General features: G+C 39.3%; 1 protein-coding gene across 1 annotated transcript; it reads right to left on the reverse strand.

Annotated features, from left to right (window-relative positions):
- Nucleotides 1-16,664: 16,664 nt before the first annotated feature.
- Nucleotides 16,665-20,881, reverse strand: LOC113574665 (E3 ubiquitin-protein ligase TRIM50). The gene is made up of 6 exons (XM_027005748.2): nt 20,290-20,881; nt 19,243-19,338; nt 18,785-19,015; nt 18,027-18,049; nt 17,475-17,605; nt 16,665-17,224 (listed from the first exon to the last, which is right to left on the reverse strand). The coding sequence occupies exons 1-6, from the start codon at nt 20,698-20,700 to the stop codon at nt 16,665-16,667; spliced, it is 1,452 nt and encodes a 483-aa protein (XP_026861549.2). The 5' UTR covers nt 20,701-20,881.
- Nucleotides 20,882-20,939: the final 58 nt, after the last annotated feature.

Here is a 20,939-nt window from a genome sequence, read left to right on the forward strand (position 1 = left end):
TTTCACACTTGAGCATAAGTTAGCACATTAGCTGTGCTTTCACATAATCTGCATGAATTCTTCAGAAAAAGTTTAGTGCTGAGATCAAAAGCTATTGTGAAACAATATTGTGAATGGTTCTGCTGTCCAGGTTCATGTACATGGTTCTGCTGTCCAAGTGAAGTATCACAGTCATGTAGTTTTGTCAACAGGTCAATTAGGAAAACCTGCAAAAGTGGTGTGGAACCTCCCCCTTCAGATTTTGCAGGGCAACAGACTCTATCTTTGGGGACACCTGCTCTAGATTGTACAAGATCTACAATGTTGCATCTTTTTCCAGAGGCTAGAGTCACATGAATCAGTCATACAAGCATATGTGTGCTGCTGTAAATAGGGGGAAAGAGAAGCATTTTCTGCATTAGGAATGGAGGCCAACCAATAGTAACTTGGCAGGACATTCCTGGACAGATTCAACTTTGAAAGCAATGTTTCTAGCTCTGGTAAGGAAGACAGTAATCTTGGTTTGGGATTTGTTTGCTTTGTTCTCTGTGTAGGAGATACCTTATTGCTTAGAGTGTCAAGCACCTTTGCTTCAAATAGCCTTCAATATAAAAAAATCTATATAATTTTTTTCATTTTGTATCTGTTTTTTTCTTCTTACCAACACCCACATACAGGTTAGTAAGTGAAATTAATGGTGTTGGTGGCATTGCGGAATCAGAGCTTACTTTTTGTCCAGTCATCTGGAGAGGAAAAGATTGTGATACAAAAAGTGGTTAAGGGCATCTCTTCTAAATTGGCTTACACAAGCAGTATTACACAATGTGAAGCCAGTTGCACAATGTACATTGGTCATGAATTGTCAAGACTGATGAGCAAGAAAGTAAAAAAAGCTCAGGGATACTTCCACAGAGCCAAAATCCCTCTGAGCAATTGTCACCCATTGTTGTTATTTTCGATTGCTGTACCTTGTCATTACTAAGTAGCCGTGGAAATTCACTGCAGATGCTGTCCCTGATATGCTAAATATTCTGGAAAAAGCTCAGCAAAACAGTGATGTATTGTGAGTCACATAACCAAAAAACTGTGTAGAGAAAACCTAAGAATACAGCAAAATACATTGATGCTTTTTTTTTACATCTTTTACCTCCATGTAAATGAAATCAATCTAGGTTTATTCCTCCAAGTTCATATAAGCTCATAAGAGGGAAAAGTAACAGGAATACAGTAAAATCTGGTGATGTGAAATTTAATACAAGGTGAACCATGTCTTCTTTCTTGTGGCTAATATGGAAAGACACTGCTGTAGTTTAAATCTTGTTACTAGATGACCTTGCTACACCTCTATATCCTCTAACCTGCCTGATTTGTTTCCAGTCACTAAAGAAAATGACTTACAACAGCAATAAATAACAAATTAAACTAGCTGTCATGCACTCAGATCCATTATTCATGAACCAGTGAAATGAACACTATTAAATGGCTCTTGCATTCCAGTTTCGTTTCACATCTCATCTGTATGCTCTAGAAAAGCACCTGATGAGCGATGCTTTTGCTATAATGTCTGTGTAAGCAGCAGATCATTTTCATTCTCATGGCTGCTCTGAAGAAGAGGTAAAAACCTCAGTAAATACCTAGTCCATCCTCTTATGGGTGATAACTACCCCCATCCAATCTCATTCTTTCATCAGTACAATAACTTTAAGTTCCCCCTGTGCCTAATAGGCTCTTGCCAAGGGAAACATAACCCGGTCTTGTTGGATATCGCTGATTCTTCCAAAGAAGCATAAATAATATATGTAAGATACCTTTAAACTCAACAAATAACAGATTCATAAAATGTTTAAATGTTGCTTAATCTCACAACACTTGATCTACAGTGTAACCCAATGCAGCAATAAACAGTTTGTAAGAGGGGAAAATGGGGTTGAATGAGGGCATTAAAAGTCCTGAGTATTTTCGGAACCCAAATAATGGTATAATATTGCTGAATTGTCAGATTTACTTAAAAAAAAGAAAATAATTTTAACTAGATTTTTGTACTCACACATGAATATTATTTATTTATTTATTTTAATATTTAGCTACTCCCTTATCTCAATGATGTTCTGACAATTATGCATCTGCAAACTAATGAGATTTTATTATATCAGTATCAGAAGACCTTATCACTTCTGCCCTGCCACCACCACATCTCACTGGAGGACCTCTGAGACTTTGTTAGTCTTGTTTTATATACATATATATCTGGCTCTCAGAGGAGGTGCGGACATTTACAAACAAGATAAACAAATAACGAAGGAGCAAGATTGTCACACTCCCCAGTCCAAACCATGTTTCCCAACACACACTCTCTGATAGCTCCACTAATCACCTTAATCTCATCAGTTCTGCCTCTGCTGATTATTGATCACTTTCACCTGTCTGCTATTATCAGTTCCCTATTTCCCTATTTATACTACTCTGTGCACTCTGTCTTTGTGATGTATTGACATGTTTGTCTCATGTGTGCTGAGTGATTGCTCTGCCTGTTTTTCTGGTTGACACCCTGTTTTGTATGGCAGTTATTGTCTCTGCCTCAACCCATTCTGGCCTGTTTGCGTTCTTGAAGTGATTCTTGGTTTTGTACGTTTCGGACTGTTAACTTGTTTATGCCTAACCGTTATGCTTTCTTTGTGCTTTCTATGGTTGTTGATCCATGTATGTTTTTTGATTATTGTTCTGGACTATCCTGTTGCAAATAAAACCTCAAAATGTTATTGTGTATGCGAGCATTACAGAGATAATGTACAGGAAAGGAGAGAGAATAAGAGGGAAGAACGAAGGAGGTAAAGGAGAGCAAAATAAAAGAAATGAAAATCTAATTATGCTGGTGTTTTAACAGCTGAAGATATAATTGACGTGTTGACACTTGTTTGGATTGTTGTATGTGTGTGAGTCGGGTAGGGGGGAAGTGCATGTAAGTAATAGAAATGCTAAACAGATTGTTTATAGGGTTGAGAATGTAGTAGTTATCTTGAGTTGCTCTTTTTTTTTTAAAATCCATGTCTATGTATTTAGTACTACTTGATTAGTATTAAATACAAGTTGGTGCAGATGGTTGATGATAGATGTCCAGGTTAGATCAAATGCAATAGTTTTGCTTTTGATAAAAGCAAATGTTTTTCTCTTGATATGTTCATGAGGAATTTTTTGCGTTTGCGTTTTGTTTTGCGCATGACTAATTAAGAGTGTGTTTTTTATCTCCTGAGAGTGACAGTGGTATAGTTGTATTTAGCCACAGCGATAAGCGATTCATTATTTTTTGCCAGAGGTGTTTAATAGGTGCATTCCCTGATGGCATGGACACAACTGTCTGGAGTATTTTGCGGGCACCAATTTCAAACTTCCAGATATGCTGAATCCCATTCTGAACATGCAGAAGATGTTGGAAGATGAATCTAAAAGTTTGCATCAGGAGCGATAGATAGATCTTCTTCCTGTTTTATTGTGGGGATACTGTTAAATTTGGATATTATTGTATGTATGTTTGATATGAATTTATTTGAAGATGCTGTTAAATCTGATACCATTACGGGTAGATATAGTGTGTTTTCTTTAGTCTTGGTTTTTGTACTCAAGAATATGAGTTGGTAAAATTTGAAAATATGTGTTATTCCTGATGTCATTCTTCTGGATTAGTTGTAGAAATGATAAGGTGTTATTATTAAACATGTGTTCTAGATTTGTTGTGCCTTTTTCATTCAAAGAGTAGAAATTTCTTGTTTTTATTTCAAATGAAATGGATGATTTTGTGGAATTCCTATCAAGCTGTGAGAGTAGCAGGTCTTGTTGGACTGTTGCCTGATAGAAAGCAAATTTGAAATCTCAGTATTTCTGCATAATGTTTGCCCTGCTTCAATCCATGAGTTGTTTTTATAATTACATTGTTTCCATTTTATTATGTATTGGATTTGGTTGGCAAGATATTAAATCTAAAGTTTGGGGGGCGCTAAGCCTCCTTGGTTCATTTGAATTTTTAGTGTAATTAATTTGATTCTGTTTGGCTTGTTTTTCCAATACAATTTTGACACAGTGGAGTCTTGACTTTTAATAATAACTAAATAACTGAAACGGGAATATATTGAAAATACATACCTAATTTATGGTAATATCACCTTCATTGTTGCTATCCTACCATTGAGGGGAATGGAGAAAATAATGGATTATATTAAGGGGACTGGATAACTGATAGCTCTTAACAGCCAGGTATGTGATGTGATTAGTGGTGGAAGAGACAAGTAGTAACTGCTTGCTATGTAATTTTTATTGGCATAGAGTGGACAAATTATAGATTTATTGCAATTAATAGAGTAATCTGAGATTTTAGATTTTTATAGTATGTATGGTCTCTTTTATTGAGCTGATTGGACTCTGCATGAGGAGTAAAATGCTCTTGGCATATAAACTAATATTATGATTTGTTTCTTGTCTCTAAATTCCATTAATATTTATGTTTTGGCATATTGTTGCAGCTAATTGTAGTGTGGACAACCTTGTCTAAAACTGATATGACCCCATTAGTGTTTACCGGGGCTAAGGGTGAGGTGTATAATATTTGAATCCATTTTATAAATGATTCCCCATATCCAACTTTGTGCAGTGTGGCAAACAGAAACTTTCCACTAACTTTGTCAGAGGCTTTCTCTGCATTGCTCTTTGTGATTTCTGATTGGATTAATACTGGCACATAGAGTAGAGTAGTCTGTGTACATTAGTTGATCAGGGTGTATCGGTGTTTCTATTCTTGTGGCCAATATCTTGCTTAGAATTTGTGTGTGTATTAATGAATGATAATGGTTGGTAACTCAAGAGTATAGTAACTTGAGAGAGTATATTTACTCAATAGAGTAAATATAGTCATTATTTTGTTTGAGAAGTAGTGAAATTGTAGCTGCATTCATTTCCCCAGGTAGTGAATTATTTTACTCTGCTAAAAACATCTGATAGAATCAGCCTGAAATGTTTCTAAAACTCAAAGAGAAAGCTATCTGGTCCTGGAGCCATGTTGGTTTAGTGCACTATAAAGTTCATCGGTTATAGGTTCTTGTAGTGTAGATGCTGGCTCCACAGTTAATGATGGCAGGTCTATGTTATTGGGGAAAGTTTGTGCGATGGTCATGAAATATTCTGAAAGTATTATACATTTTATGTGGTATTTACACACAGACACACACCTGTGTATAGCCTTGATTGTAAACACCTTTATGTACTTATCTAACTATTTGTTATTATTTATTTTCCTTTATTTTCACTTCTTTACCATTCTCATCTGTACATCTTTCAAGTATTATTTCAGTACCAATTACAGTTCTTTTCATGTTAATTATTAACATAGAATTCTTAATTTCCTTAATATTGCAAAGAATTCATGTTGTATTACTGTAAAACTGCTTTAGCAGTACTGTAAATGAATATGGTCATGCCAATGAAGCTTACTGAACTGATCTGAACTGCATGGCATTTCCTGCTGTGTCTTTTATTACTGGAATCATTGTTTTTTTGTTATTTCATTTAATGAGATTTGATTAAGAAATTTACAGATTTATTATGTATTCAAAATGGTCACTTCTAAGCCTTCTGTAAATAAAGGATTCTTGTGTAGCATTCATTTGAAATGTGCATTTACCATTAATGCCTGAAGAAAACCTCAGCACTAAAATTGCTATAATTAAAGAGAGACTTTATTTTTATTTACTTAGTTGACAAAGGTGTCATTCCTCTAATTCTTCAACATCCCCCTTCAAGTGCTGTTTTTGGTGGTTCATAGATTAGTTAGTTAGTTAGTTTTTAGGGAGTATAATGGCATTCCCTACGTCTGTGTCCCTCTCTCTTTCACCAGCTATAAATACAAGGTCACTACACAGATATGTTAGCTTTTAGGCCTGTCTGCTGCTATCAGCAAAGCTCACCTTGAGAAAGACCAAGACCTTCCAGAAACCAACAGCTCCCCCACACACATAGGCACACACAGATATGGAAGCGAGCAAATGCCGCATGGATACATTGCCTGCTCTCAGATCATTTCTGTTTCTCTAGCCCCTTGCCCCTGCTTGTGTGCTCATTGTGTCTACCCTGTAATAAAGTAAGGCTTGCCTATTACTTGTTTTTTAATGTCAGACCTTGCTATTGAGGCAGGCCTTTGAATTCAGAGCAGGGCCATGCATGGTATGCATGCATATGAGAAATAGAGGGAAGACACTTCTAGTTGAGGGGGTTGAACAGATGGAGGATAGGATATATTGGAATTATAATCTGGGACACTCATTGGTGGGACTCCTAAACAAACCTAGTGAAAGTCCAGGTGAATAAGCCATGTATACTATTACCCACTTGTTTTACAGTGTTTCCCTCATAGATTGAAGCTCTTTGATTTCTATCACCTCCCAAATCAATAAAGATAAAGGAGTGGCCATCTTTGATTCCCCATGGTGCTGATCTGGTAGATTTCTGATTCAGTGTCTTCAAACATCATGCCTTGTCTGGCTCCCAGTGTTACTCAGTGTTTTGCTTTGACATCATGCATCGTATAGCTGAGATTTTGGATTTGAACCAAAGTGTTCAATAGCCAGCCTGGTATTCATCTGCAAGACTCGCCCAGCACAGAGTAATGAAGGCAGCAAAGCCCATATATCAGAGACCAGCTGCACATCATGCCTCAGTTATGGGATTTTTATTTGATTTCCTGGTTGTGTTCCTGCTTAATGTGCAGCTGCCTCTGCAACAGAGCAGGAACAGGGAAATAATGAAACGAGGAAGCACAAACTCAATATCAATACAAAGATGACATAAGCAGAAGGCAAGCACACAGTTAACTGTCCTCATTCGCTATGATGCTTTCCTAACACACATGAAACATTTCCCCAATTACATATTTCCTGTAATATATATCCCACTTACTTGTCTACTGTGTTTACAACATGTGCACCTCGACGTGGTCTTTGCTTCCATTTCATTATGCTTTGGAACTTTTGCACTCGGCACTAACCATAGTATCACCAAGGAGATTGGTTTGAGGCGTTGTCATAGTATTACCATAGCAACTCCTCTAGCCTGTTGGAGGCCAATGACCCTTTCTTCCCACTGAGAGGATGAGTGGGGAGGGGAAGGTAGCACTGGGAGTTGGGAAAAGGTCTCTCTCATTCTGTTAATATATTGATTGATGTTTGGAACATGTCACTGTAGGGCTGTGTATTCGTTATTCCCTGTCATCCGGATAATTCTCCCTTACTCGCTTCACATAGAACTAGAGCTCCTGGAAATTTCAGAGTGATAGTGTTTGTGTGTATGTATGCTTTTCTATAAACGTTTTAGTGGATATCTCATGGGAGAACTTCAGGTTTGATCTTAACATTAAGTAGATAAGAGCACAAGCTAAATGTAAGTGCTGAGTGTTTAAGTGATTATAATACACAAGCTTTACATTTCAACAAGAGAGAGCACAGAGTAAAATGTAAACAAGCAGACTAATAATGTAAAAGACACATATGCTTCTCAAATGTAAGCATGAAAATTAAAGGAGGAAGAGAACAACGGCTAACGAAACTGTTTACATGACATACTAATTAATTATACTTAACCATACTAGAACCTTATTCCTGCATACTGGCACTTAGTGTAGGATGTCCATTCATAGGCAAGTCTGAGCTAATTAATGAGCTGCCCTGAGGAGGGTTGCTTTACCACATTTTGCTGTGGGTTTGCAGGTGCTATGAATAAAAAAAGTGAAAAAAAAGTCTTTGTGATGGCCCGGATCCAAAATCACAAAGCACGCAAACTGTCATCCTGTCAATAATTCAACTGCCCTGGCATTGAATGATCTATTACTGAAAAAGGAGCAAAGCTCTCAATGTTGTCTAAGAGATCTATAAATTAATAAAGAAAATCAAATGTGGGAGTCTGGTTCCCTCTTAACTGACTCAGAGGACATAAAATGAGTTTATTTATTTGTTTGTCCTTTAAGATAAGAATTCAGTTTATGTTTTATAAAGAATTTGAAGATCACAATAAATTCTGTTCAGCTACAAGGTGATGAGTTCTTGTGTATTTAAGGCATATACAGAAACACCTTCACTGCCACCTGCTGGTTAATAAAACATGTACTCCGTCCCATCTTACATTACATCATATGGCATGCATGTATTAATATTTTCAAAAAGCTTCAGGCATTTGTTTTAGATCCTATATGAATGCTAAATTTAATATCCATTCATTATGTCATGGCTTGGAAGTGACAAATCAAAGCAAACTCCAAACCTTGCCATATCCTAATACTATTCCCAGATGCTTCCAAGACTGACATAGCAATTACAATAAACAGTACAGAGTGAGATTAATGGCTAGAGGTCACGTGATATTTTCCTTCAGGACTCACTACCACAAATGATACTGCAATGATTAAAGACAATGACAATAAAAGACAATTTATTGTAAAATATTAAAGGAGTGAAAGTATGGCATTATCCTGAGGACTTGCCCTAGCTGCAAAGAGCCTATATATGACAGCCAGAATTTCTGACAAAGCGGTTAGAAATTAAAAGATTTTCATCTCTTTGGGGTCAGGAGTTCCAGAACATCTAGGTGGGGCTGTCATATCTCTGACCCTTTCCTTCACCTTTATGACCATGATAATGCCATGACAAGGTCAATATTTTGTTCATCTAAATGCGCAGTCTTTATGTTTAAGTACAACATCCCTGTGGTGCTCACTTGGGATCCATTTCTGTGACCATGTTTTAGCTGGACCCCTGAATCAGATATGGAAAACAAAGAAGCCATAACAGCTGACTTCTGATACATAGTAAAGACTACATTTTGCATGATATAATTTTTATGTCCAAGTGGCTGGGGCTAGGAAATTGGCAGCTTGTTTGCACTGTGCTTGTGCCAACATGTCAAACAGTGGGTAGACTTTGCCCTACAGCTCGGCCTGATAGGAGTAAATGAATCCCAGCTCGTCTGGGCTATCTGTGTTATAGAACATCAGCTCACCCCTCTTGTAGTCCATGAAGAGGCCGAGTCAGCATGGCACGTGGTTCCTTTGATTATCCTGATCCACTATTTGGGCTTTTGGCCCACCTGAACCTCCCAGTAGTGATTTCCCACAGAGAAGCCACAGCTGGCCAACATGCAGTAACTGTAGCTGAAGCATTCAGGTTTGTTTGTTAAGCGGGTCACAAGCACGCTGTACTCCATGCACAGGTATACAGGAAGGTGAAACTAATGTTAGCTAGAGGAATGGAGAACAGGAGAGGGTGAAACAATTGTTGAACGAACAAGAGAGAGTAAAGGTAAAATGGCCAGGTGCAGCAGATAGGGAAGGTTGAAGGAGTGTTAATGATGATCTGAAAGGCGTTGTGGCCGGTTTAAAGGGATCAGCAGAGGATAAACTGAACAGCTTAGGTAAAGTTATTTATGAATATTGGATGGCAAGGTTTGGTATTTTTCAGAAAAAGGAAAAAGGGGGAAGGAATAATAAGCTCAAGGCATCAAGTAAGATAATGCTACCAAAGGAAATGGCAGACTCACAGTAGCATATATACTACACAAGAGCATGCATAAGATAGCCAAAAATAGGGATAAGTTACAGAAGTACTTCCTAGAAATACAATTACATGAGCGAATAAAATTACAAGAGCAAGATGTATCTATATACATATATGAGGTATGTACATGACATGTACATGAGCAGTATCACCAGGTATACCTTCAATAATACAGGAAAGAGGTGTTAGATTGTCAGAAGATAATTATCAAGAACATCAGTGACACAGTACTCAGTCTAAAGTGCAAAATGAAACATAACAATTACATAACAATTAGTAACAGAGATCAGGGTATATCCGTGTGGATCTGTATAGTGTAGCTCACCACAGTTCAGAAAGCAGGAGATCAGTAGTGTCCCTACAGAAAGGAGACTTGTTGTATCATCTTATTGCAATGGAGAGGAAAGACCTCATGCGTCGTTTTTTAGCACAGTGAAGCTATATCAGTCTGTCACTGAATTCTTTTCTGTTTCTCCACCATTTTATGCAGGGGATATGATGTATTGTCTAAAATGGTGAGCAGTTTATTGAGTGTCTGTTGTTCTGCTACCATCTCCAGAGTGCTCAGCTTGACTCTTACAACAGAGCCAGCTTTCTTTATCAGTATGTTCAGAGCTCTGTTGTTGATACTGTTGTCCCAGCACACGACAGCATAGATTACTGATAAAATATCCATAAGAAATTTGTACACACCAAAAAGGACCTCAATCTCCTCAGAAAATGCAAAGTCCATTCTTGAACACTGCATAGGTGGTAAAATTTCAGTCTGGATTGTCTAAGTGCACACAAAGTTATTTGTAAGTACCGCCTACCTCCACATCCATTCCATCAATGGTGACTGGTGGCAGGGGAGGTTTGGACTACCTAAAGTCTACCACTATCTCCTTCATCTTCCTAATGTTGATTTTAAGCTGGTTCAATTCATACCAGTTGACAAAGTCCATCACCATTTTCCTGTATTCACCCTCCTGTCCGTTCCTGATACACCCCACAATGTCCATGTTATCTGACAATTTCTGTACAGAATGAGCAGGAACAATACTAGTGCAGTTCCCTGAGGAGTGCCAGTGCTACACTTGGCCATGTCTGAAACTCAGCCCTACAGCCTCACAAACTGGGGATGACCAGTCAAGTAGTCCATTATCCATGAGATGATGGATTCATCTACCTGCATCAGCCAAAACATCCCCCCAAGTGACATAGGCTGTCTAAAGTTGAATGCATTGGGGAAATCAAAAAATATGATCTTCACAGTAGTGCCCATTGTGTCCAGAAGGGAATTTGCTTTGTCCAACAAGTAGATAACCACATCATGCACTCCAATGCCATCCTGATATGCAGACTGCAGCGGGTCCATTGCTGGTCTGACCAGTGGTTTCAAGTGAGCCAGCCTTTCCAGTGTCTTCTTCAGGTGGGATGTCAGAGAAACAGGCCAGCAGTCATTTAGTGCCACTTGCTGTTTCTTCTTGGGGACAGAAGATGTTTTCCATTTGAGTACAACATTTTCTTGGCTACAGCTCAAGATGTGCTGAAGAATTCCACACAGCTGCTCAGCACACAGTCTCAGTCTCTTAGGCCTTCTGGTCCTGTGGCTTTGCCCTCGAGTTTTTTTCCAACTTGTTGGCAGTGAATGCTAGAATGGAGCTGTTGGACTGGTTTTGAGTGCAGTGGGGATGGAGTGGGTTGATCAGTGCAAGCGAGATATGAAAAAAAGGGGTAGGAAAATCATTAGTTCTAATGTTAAAAGCATTGGTTCTAATGTTAAAAGCATTAGTTCTAATGTTAAAAGCATTAGTTCTAATGTTAAAAGCATTGGTTCTAATGCCCCTCAAGGTTTCGAATACCCAAAACAAAAACAAAATGAGCCATCATATAATTTGTGTTGAGGAGCATTCAATTATTGAATAGTTTAGATACAGTAACATGGACACTTCAGATTATGCACTTTTTAATTATACTTCTTAATTGTTGTGTCAATAAAGGGGCAATAAAGGTTTCAATCAATCAATGTTCAGACTGGAGGAGGGAAGGACGGTGAATGCATGTGGTTGTTGTCATATATAGGCATTACTCTGTAACAGTATTGGCTGTTGTTGTGTATAGGCATTAATCTCTCTCAGTGGTGGTGGCTATTGTTTTGTATAAGTATTAATCTGCAATGGTGGTGGCTGTTGTTGTGTATAGACATTAATCTGCTTCAGTGGTGGTTATTCTTGTGTATAGGCATTAATCTGTTCAATGGTAGTTGTTGTGTATAGGTATTAATCTGCAATGGTGGTGGCTGTTGTTGTGCAAAGGCGTTAAGTTGCAAGACCACTGGAGACAGAGTAGAAGATGATGGAGCAGGAAGAGAGCCAGAGAGTCAACCATATAAAAACTGGTTTAACTCATTCACCCATTCATAGTTGCCCTCATCTGATGTTCCGAGTTTGATGTTCCTGTGATGTCTTTCAGGCCTTGCCATATATCATACATTCCTCTGCTCCAAATTAGTCTCCAACTTAGTCTTGTAGTCCTCTTTGGCCTCTTTAATCCTTGCTTTGAGCTCTTTTTGTACCTTCTTCATCCCATTCCTGTCCCCTGTCCTAAAGGGCTTTTTCTTCTAGTTCAGAAAATATTTTAAGTTGCTTGTAGCTCATGGCTTGAGAAAGCATTGGATAGTCTTTGGGAGTAGAACAGAATCCACACAGAAATTTATGTAGTCTGTGATGCATAATGTTATCCTATCTATGCCATGATTGCGTGAGTCACAAAGAACATCCATCCCACTGGGTGGCTTCAAAACAACCCTCCAGTGATGGCATGACCTTGGGTGACCACTCACTCATTGTCCTGGTGATTACTGGCTGTCTCTGAAACCCCTGGTTTGTACAGGGTCGTGAGGTGTACGAGGTTGTGGTCCAATTGGCCCAGTGCCCTCTCACAATGGTTAAATGAAAGTAGAAATAGACAGACTCATCTAGGAGTTAAGGTCACTTAGAAAGCAGTGGTAGTGAGAAGAGGAGGAGGAAAAAGGATATTAATACACAGCAGAAAAAGCTGGAGGTTAGGCTGGATGTGTTGAGGAGAGCAGAGGACTTGAGGAACAAGAGGAAAAGGAATGAGCATGCCAGAGCAGCCTTCTTTAGGAATTTTAATTTTGTGAAACCTTGTTCAGTAAAAAGAAATCTGGGAGAAGGAAAGTTGGAAAAACATTAATTAGAGGGGCATTTTGATGGCGTGTACTCTGATAAGAATTAGACCAACGAGATGGAGCTAATCCTAAATATTCCACCAGTAGGTGACAGTTTTAACAATTTTGTCAATTATGAAAGAAAAACTTGGGAATTGATACTTTTTATACTGGAGAAGTCAGTTAAGAATTTAGGTAGATGGTATAGTTCAGCATTAAATGAAAAAAGCAAGCAATGCTATTAATAACCTTCTCCAATTCCAAAAGGAGCAATAATGTTTATCAGGTAAATTGAAATTGTAGTGTCTCCAGTTTGTCTTGCTGTCTCTTATTAGATGGCCTCTGACAATTTTTGCTATGACATATTGTTGTACTTTGAAAATAAACAATTCTGTTTGAGGATGCAGTTGGTGAGGTTAGAGAACCTAGGTGGCAGGCACATATAAGACTGGTAGAGATAGGTGTTGCAGGATTTGTAGCTATATTTTGCCACAACTTTGCTTGTGCAATTTGGTTTTGGACGCCGTAAACCAAGGGTAGTTGTAAAGGAGTTATCAAAAGTAGCTGAAAGAGCTAGTCAGTGGCTGTAGATGAGGAAAGCACAGACTAGCTGGGGAAATGAAGGTGAAAAGGCTGACCTGTATGGTGTTCCAGGTACATGGAGTACTGGGTAGTTGAGTGGGTTGCTGTGACATTGTGTAATGTGGTAGATCCAGATGGAACTGGTGGCACTGAGCATGCCAATGGGGCTGGATATAGCCACCAGGGAGGCCAGTTTAAACAGGTACGGCTTGGTTTAATTGTGATCTTGGAGGGAGTAGGGCAGGGATGGCAGATGTCACTGTTGAGCCTTGTGGAGGTATCGTGGGCTTAATTCAGCAAAACGTGGATGACGGGAGGTGCATACCTGATGTTCCCTGTGAAGAGCTTGTGATGTTGTCATTTCTGGTAGTGAGTGGGCTGGGCCCTGTGTGAAGCTTTAATGGTTTGACATACAGTGGTGCTTTAAAGTTTGCGAACCCCTTAGATGTTCTGTATAAATTTGACCTAAAACTTCATCAGACTGTTAAACAAGTCCTAAAAGTGGATAGTGAACCAAATCAAATAAATGATCAGGCAAATATTATACTCTCATTTATTTATTCAAAATGTGACAAAAGTATGTGAACCTTTAGGATTAGCAGATAATTTGAAGATGAAATTTGAGTCTAGTATTGTCAGTCAATGGGATGACAATCTGGTGTGACCATATAAGAGGAGGAGGAGGGAAGATGAACTTTTCATCTGATTAGAGAAGTGGGTGTTATTATTGTTGATGGTGCTTATGCTTCTGTTTACTTATGTGATATTTTGTTGTTTCAATTTGGTTATATGACTTTGGTTTCCCTTTGACTTATGCTTTACGTTCCCCCTTGTTGGTTTGGCTATTATTTTTCTTATATAGTAGTTGTTTTACACATTGGTGTGTAGGGAGTGGCTGCCACTTTGTTTGGGTCATTGTATGTTTCTTTTTGTTAGGTGTCCTTTTGTTTCTAGTGTCTTGTTGGCCTGGGCCACAGTTGTACCAGTTTCTTGTATATTTCTGTATATCAACACTAAACTTGTAAATACAGTTGACCTTTTCTGGCTTGCATTTCATTTATGGCATTTAGCTGACACTTTTATACAAAGCAACTTACAATTATGACTGAGTCTACATGCTGTTGAACACTGCATATAAAATTATGAGTGAGAACTACTTGGCAGTGGTGGGGCTCAAACCAACAACCTTCTAATTACAAGTCAAGCATCTTAACCACTCAGCTACCACTGCCAAGATTACTGCTATTGTTGTTACTGTTATACTCAAACCCTATGTTATGGTCTCCCATCCTAGATGGGGTCGTAATATTTATAAAACCAAATCTAATGAGTTTGGACTCCAACAGTCCAGTCAGATTGTATACAAATGGAGGAAATTCAAGACCATTATTACCCTCCCCAGGCGTGGGAGACGATCAAAGATCATGCCAAGAAAAAATTGTGCAACAGTTTGCGGGTTTACAAGGCTAAGGTTTCTCACATTGGCTAAGTTTAATGTTAAAGAGACTACCATCAGGAGAACACTGAACAACAATGGTGTGCATGGCAGGGTTGCAAAGAGAAAGTCGCTGTTCTCCAAAAAGAACATTGCTGCCCCTCTGCAGTTTGGAAAGATCACATGGACAAGCCAGAAGGCTGTTGGAACAATGTTTTGTGGATGGATAAAACCAAAATATATCTTTTTGATTTAAATGAGAAGCATTATGTTTAGAGAAAGGAAAACACTGCATTCCAGCATTAAAAACCCAATCCTTTCTGTGAAACATGGTAGTATTATGGTTTGTGCCTTTTTTTTTGCATCTGGTCCAGGACGGATTGCCATCATTGATGGAACCATGAATTCTGAATTATACCAGCAGAATCTCAAGAGAATGTGGGTCATGCAGCAAGACAACAGCTCTAAGCAAACAAGGCGTTCTACTAAAGAATGGTTAAAGAAGAATAAAGTTAAGATTTTGGAGTAGCCAATCAAAGTCTTGACCTTAATCTAATGGAAATATTGTGGAAGGACCTGAAGCAAGCAGTTCATGGGAAAAAACCCACCAACATAACTGAGTTGAAGCTGTTTTGTGTGGAGGAATGGGCTAATTTCCTCTAAGCTAATGGGCAGGACTAATCAACAATTACTGGAAACATTTACAAGTATTTCTGCACTAGTGTCACACAAGATATGGAAATCAAAGGTATCTATACTTTTGCCACTCCAGATATAGAATTATTGGATCATTTTCCTCAGTAAATAAATGACAAAGTCTAATATTTTTGTCTAATTTGTTTGCTTTGGTTCTCTTGATCTACTTTTAGGGTTTGTATGACAATCTGATGACAATAAATTCTGTTCAGATACAAGCTGATGGGTCAATGTGTATTTAAGGCATATACAGAAATACCTTCACTGCCACCTAGTGGTTAATAAAACATTTACCCCATCCCCATTACATTGTATTGTATGGCATGTATGTATTCATATTTTCCAAGGGATTCAGGCATTTTTGATCCTATATGGATGCAAAAATTAACATCCATTTATTACATCATGGCTTGGAAGTGACAAATCAAACCAAAATCCAACCCTTGCCATATCATAATACTATTCCCAGAGCCTTCCATGCCTGACATAGCAATTACAGTAAACAGTAGAGAGTGAGATTAATGGCTAGAGGTTACGTGATATTTTGCTTTGGAAAACACCAACACAAATGATATTGCAATGATTTTCAGTCTTTTATTTCAAAATATTAAAGGAGACAAAGTATGGCATTATGTTGAGGACATGTCCTAGCTGCACAGAAAAGCAGACAACTCTCATAAGCCTAGATATGACAGATAATGCCAGAATATCTAATAAAGCTGTTATCTAACAAAGCTGAAATTAAAAATGTTTAATCTGATTGGTCAGGTCGGGAATTCCAGAACATCTAGAAAGTGCCAATATATCTCTGACCCTTTCCTTTATGGCCAATTTCATTACAGGATCAACATTTTGCTAATCTAAAATCACAGTTCATATGTATATGATTGTACAATGAATAAGTATAACATCCATGTGGCGCTCACTCGGGATCCATTGCTGTGACCAAGTTTTAGCTGGACCCCTGAATCAGATATGGAAATTAAAGAAGCCATAACAGTTGACTTCTGATACACAGCAAAGCCTACAATTTGCATGCTAACATTTTTATGTACAAGCATTGGACATAGGCACCAAATAAAGTCATAACAGTGAAGGCGTTCTTCAGGCTGACTGGACAAAAACGAGTCTGAATCTGCAGAGAGGAACAGGGTGCATGCGGAAGCAGAATGATTGGTTCCAGGTTGATCTCTCTCCCCTCCCCCAACTTCTCTACTCAGGCCTCAGAGAGTGGTTGGGGCAGGGAAATTGGCAGCTTGTTTGCACTGCGCTCGTGCCAACACACGTCAAACAGTGGGTAGACTTTACCCTGCAGTTCGGCCTGATAGGAGTATATGAATCCCAGCTCGTCTGGGCTATCTGCATTATAGAACGTCAGCTTGCCCCTCTCATAGTCCAAGAAGAGGCCTAGGCGGTGCGGCTGACTCACAAGAGGCAGCGGGACGCGAGGGCTAGCAAAAGCCTCGTAGAGTCGGCCCTCCTTCAGGCCGAGCAGCCATACTCCGCCCTCGGGGCTCTTGGCGATTTTGCTTTTGCGGCACGTGGTTCCTTTGATTATTCCGATCCGCCATTTGGGCTTTTCGCCCACCTGAACTTCCCAGTAGTGCTTGCCCGCGGAGAAGCCACGGCTGGCTAACACACAGTAACTGTAGCTGAAGCGTTCGGGGTTGTTGGGTAAGCGGTTGACGAGCACGCCGCACTCCACACTCGTGTGGTCTTGGTTGAACTGAAGCATTGGGTGGGCTGTGAGTGGGTCAAATTTGAGACATTCGGCAGCTGCAGAAAAGGAAGCGTCTACTTATACATCCTCAGTAGCATACATAGTACATACATGCATAGCTTACTCAAGTTAATAAGAAAAATAGTACTTTTTAAACAGTCTATGACAAGGAACTTGGCCAACAGCTAGCAAGCAAAGTGACTGTTTTCAACCTAATAGAAAATATTTGTTGGGGCCTTAGCTAAGGTATCCCCTATTCTGTATTATGTGCTATTGCTTTTGTCAGTGACCGAGCACACTGTTTACCTGGTAAAACCCTCCTGTGTAATCGTTTCCACACCGTGAGTTTGATGTCACTGTGGTTGAAGCCTGGGTTAAAGGTGATGGAGCTGTAAGTCCTCTCCTTCCTCTTCTCCATTTGCTGGCTCTCTCGAAACCTACAGTGTCCCACGAAGCTTCATCACCCATTCCCTCACCATAAGAGAGGTCTTGGTTCCAGCTGCCATGTATTCTATGACAGAACCTTCTGGAAACTGCTAGAGTACAGTCTGACTATTCAGTCAGCTGGAGAGGGTGGTGACAGAGCTTGTGCTCTACACTCAAAAGTCAGCCTCTTTGTTTGATTAGAAAGCCTGATGTCCTTTCATTACTGTTAGCAGCTCTGAATAGTGTTGTAAACAGAGCTTAAAATTGTTACAAGAGTAATAGGAAGTATTTCAGATCAGCACCATAATGATATTTCTAGGATTACTGATATAAACACTGAAAAGAGGCCAGAGAGAAATACACACTGTAGGACATTGACTTGACTCTGATGAGCTAAGGAAATTCAGAAACATATTTTGTTTTGTTTCTTACCTTGGAGCAATGGATCCATATTTCTAAAAAGGTATAAAACAGTTAAATTAAAATTTAAAAAATCAACAAGAAAAAGTACTTTTCAAAGTCAAATTAAAAATTCAAGTTAGAATGTTAAAAAATTAAAGTTTGTATTATTAGTTATTTTAAATTACTAATTGTTTTTAAAGGACATAACTCTTACAGCGGTATTAAATCCTAATATTCATTCTACTACCCTCTCTTAATATACTTTCATTATATATGCTTTATGCTAGGATCAAAATAGAGAAGATGTGGTTTAGGGTGTAATAACTCTCTTTAAGGCTATGAGTTTAAAGATGTCATGTTTCATTTAACAGAAACTCTTACCCAGAGCAGCTTTTCAACCGTCTTACAGTGGTAGGCGAGTGTAATGTTAGGACTCATGGCCAAGGTCTTATTGGTATAGCATAGAAAATTGACTTAGACAGGGATGGACTCCTTGTCCCCCACAGAGGAGGCAGCATTGTTTCCCACTACACTATATCAGCCACTGCATATTACCCAAGCTCTATATTTCTACTGCACTGAAACTGGATGAGCTCATAGAAGAGATTTGTATTGTCTTTAAGGGTAGTAGTCTCCATGAACTAACATGCAACTCAAACCCACATACAAACAATCATTTCTCTTGCACACAGCTCCATGGCTAGGTTCAGAGTCCAGAAGACTTTTTTTTAATCACCACACCATAAAAAGCCAGCACTTGCTCTACCACACCCATCTTCTTCACGCACAGTGATGAAGTCCAGATGGCCTTCGTTGCTCAGAGCCTCCAGCGTGCCTTCAGCCTCCTGGAACTTGGTCAACAGTTGGCCCATGTGGTCGGCCTGGGTCTGGATGGAGGAGATGAGGGCTGAGGCAGTGCTCTCCACCTTCTGCATGAAGCTGGCCTCCTCGAGCTCCACACAGCGTCGCAGCTCCCCAAACTCCTTCCGCACCACCCACTTCAGCACGTCTGTCTCGTTCTGCAGACACGCAAACAAAATCATGGAAAGAGTTTTAAGATGAAAGTGTAAATTGAAAGAGTCAAGTTGGATAGTTTAAGATGAAATAACCTTATAACCTTGTTTGACATCATGTCATTGTGCTGAAAGGCCTAACCATTACCACAACCAGAGCCAGAGATTAGTCTGAGTGAAATGTGTTCACATTTCTTTGTCTTATTTTCTTGGAGGTAATAGAGTTAACTCACGGTAATGCGAGACTTGTTGTAAGCCATTTTACAAAGCTGCTCTTCGAGTTTCCTCTTCTGAGTCTGAAACTCCGTCATCAGACTTGAAATGTCTTCCTGAGAAAGGAAGAAATGCAAGTGATAAAATACTTTGTTGTATCTCTACCTGAGGTATTTAACATTTTTGCAATAAAATTGGAAAACAGCAATATTTGTATTCCAGGATTATGTTTAGTTCAGGTGTTTTAGGTGCAGAGTGATTAACATAATTACAGGAAATTGAATTTAATCTCAGAAAATCCAGTTATGGCTGAGATTATGATATGGAAACATAATTAATTCTAAGTTGTTTTAACTGAATACAGATTTGTATTATTTTCCAGGTACAATGCAACAAATATGTATGGAAGTAAAGACCTATAACTATTCAACTAAAGAAACCTCTCAACCTCTATGCATAGACATGTTCTAAAAGACTTAAAAAAGCCAAGGACTATGTTCTTCTTGAATTTAAAAAATCTTTTGTCCGGATCCAAAAACCAACTCAAGGTTAAATGCATAAATAATGACACTACTACTACTACTACTACTACTACTACTACTACTACTACTAATAATAATAATAATAATAAATACAGGTTAAATGAAAGGCTCATTTCTTTTTCTGCTTCTAACATGATCTCACCTCAAGTATCTGTGATTGGTGTTGAATATCTGCAGCTTGTATCCAGAGTTGTAACATGCTTGGAACTTTTACCTAGTAAGTGTATCTTGTAGGTATACAGTTGGAGTCTATACCCTATTTGTTCCTACACACAATATCATTCAAGCCATTCTCTAGCCCTTCATCAATAGCTTCTGCCAACATGATTCTTATTGTCTGGATGTTTCAGGATGGTGGTCTTATTAAAACCTTGCTCAAGACTCACAACCATGCTAATACTATGTAAGCATTTATGCTGTGTTATGAATTTGCCCATATGTAAATGTTTGCCCATTCACTGAAGGCAACTCATTTTTTATTAGGCTGAAAAGAGCACCTAATCATTATGCACCCATGTTCTGTACCTTCATTCGACTGTAGACACTGCTGATGGGAGTGACCTTGTGCGTGCGATGGCCCCCGATGCTCCCACAAAGACCGCAGATCAGCGCTCGATCATCCTCACAATACAGGCTCAGGGGGTTGTGGTGCTGATCGCATGCCTCTGGTGGGCCGTGACCTGGTGCGCTGATCTCCCGGAGGGTGTCCACGATGTGTGCCAGCGCCACATTGGGCGGGGGGCTGTCAGTATCCACATCGCAGCGGCACACAGGGCACTGGAGCTGGCCCAATGCTCCAGCCTCGTCCATGGAGCGCACACAGCTGCGGCAGTACGAGTGGCCGCATCCAAGCATGAGGGGCTCGGAGAAGAGCTCTAGGCATACAGGGCAGCGTAATTGCTCTTCCAGTGACTCAAGACTCCTGCGTCTGTCCATCAGACACGGTTGGGAGCAGCTCGTTACACTTGGCTTTGTCTCTGCCTTGAATGAAAGTGCTACGGGTTGCAAAAAGAGGTTGAAAAGGCCAACAGGGTGGGTGAAGATCTAATCAGCACAGCATGATGATATGAAGGTGGTCATGGCTAAGATGTTTTTCTCTACCTTGGAGAAAAATGCATCCTGTCAAGCTGGGCTCCTTTTGGGTTGTTTTCCTTGAAGTGGCAGTAAGGTAGTCA

This window comes from Electrophorus electricus, chromosome 15 (assembly GCF_013358815.1).
Source record: "Electrophorus electricus isolate fEleEle1 chromosome 15, fEleEle1.pri, whole genome shotgun sequence".
Classification (NCBI taxonomy): Eukaryota; Metazoa; Chordata; class Actinopteri; order Gymnotiformes; family Gymnotidae; genus Electrophorus; species Electrophorus electricus.

Excerpts from the sequence above, each read along its gene's own strand:
- LOC113574665 (XM_027005748.2), bottom strand. The coding sequence starts at position 20,700 with ATGGACAGACGCAGGAGTCTTGAGTCACTGGAAGAGCAATTACGCTGC. Across the intron at positions 18,050-18,784 it reads GCCATCTGGACTTCATCACT|AAATATGGATCCATTGCTCC; the intron begins GTGCGTGAAGAA and ends ATACCTTTTTAG. Across the intron at positions 17,225-17,474 it reads ACACAGGAGGGTTTTACCAG|CTGCCGAATGTCTCAAATTT; the intron begins GTAAACAGTGTG and ends CCTTTTCTGCAG.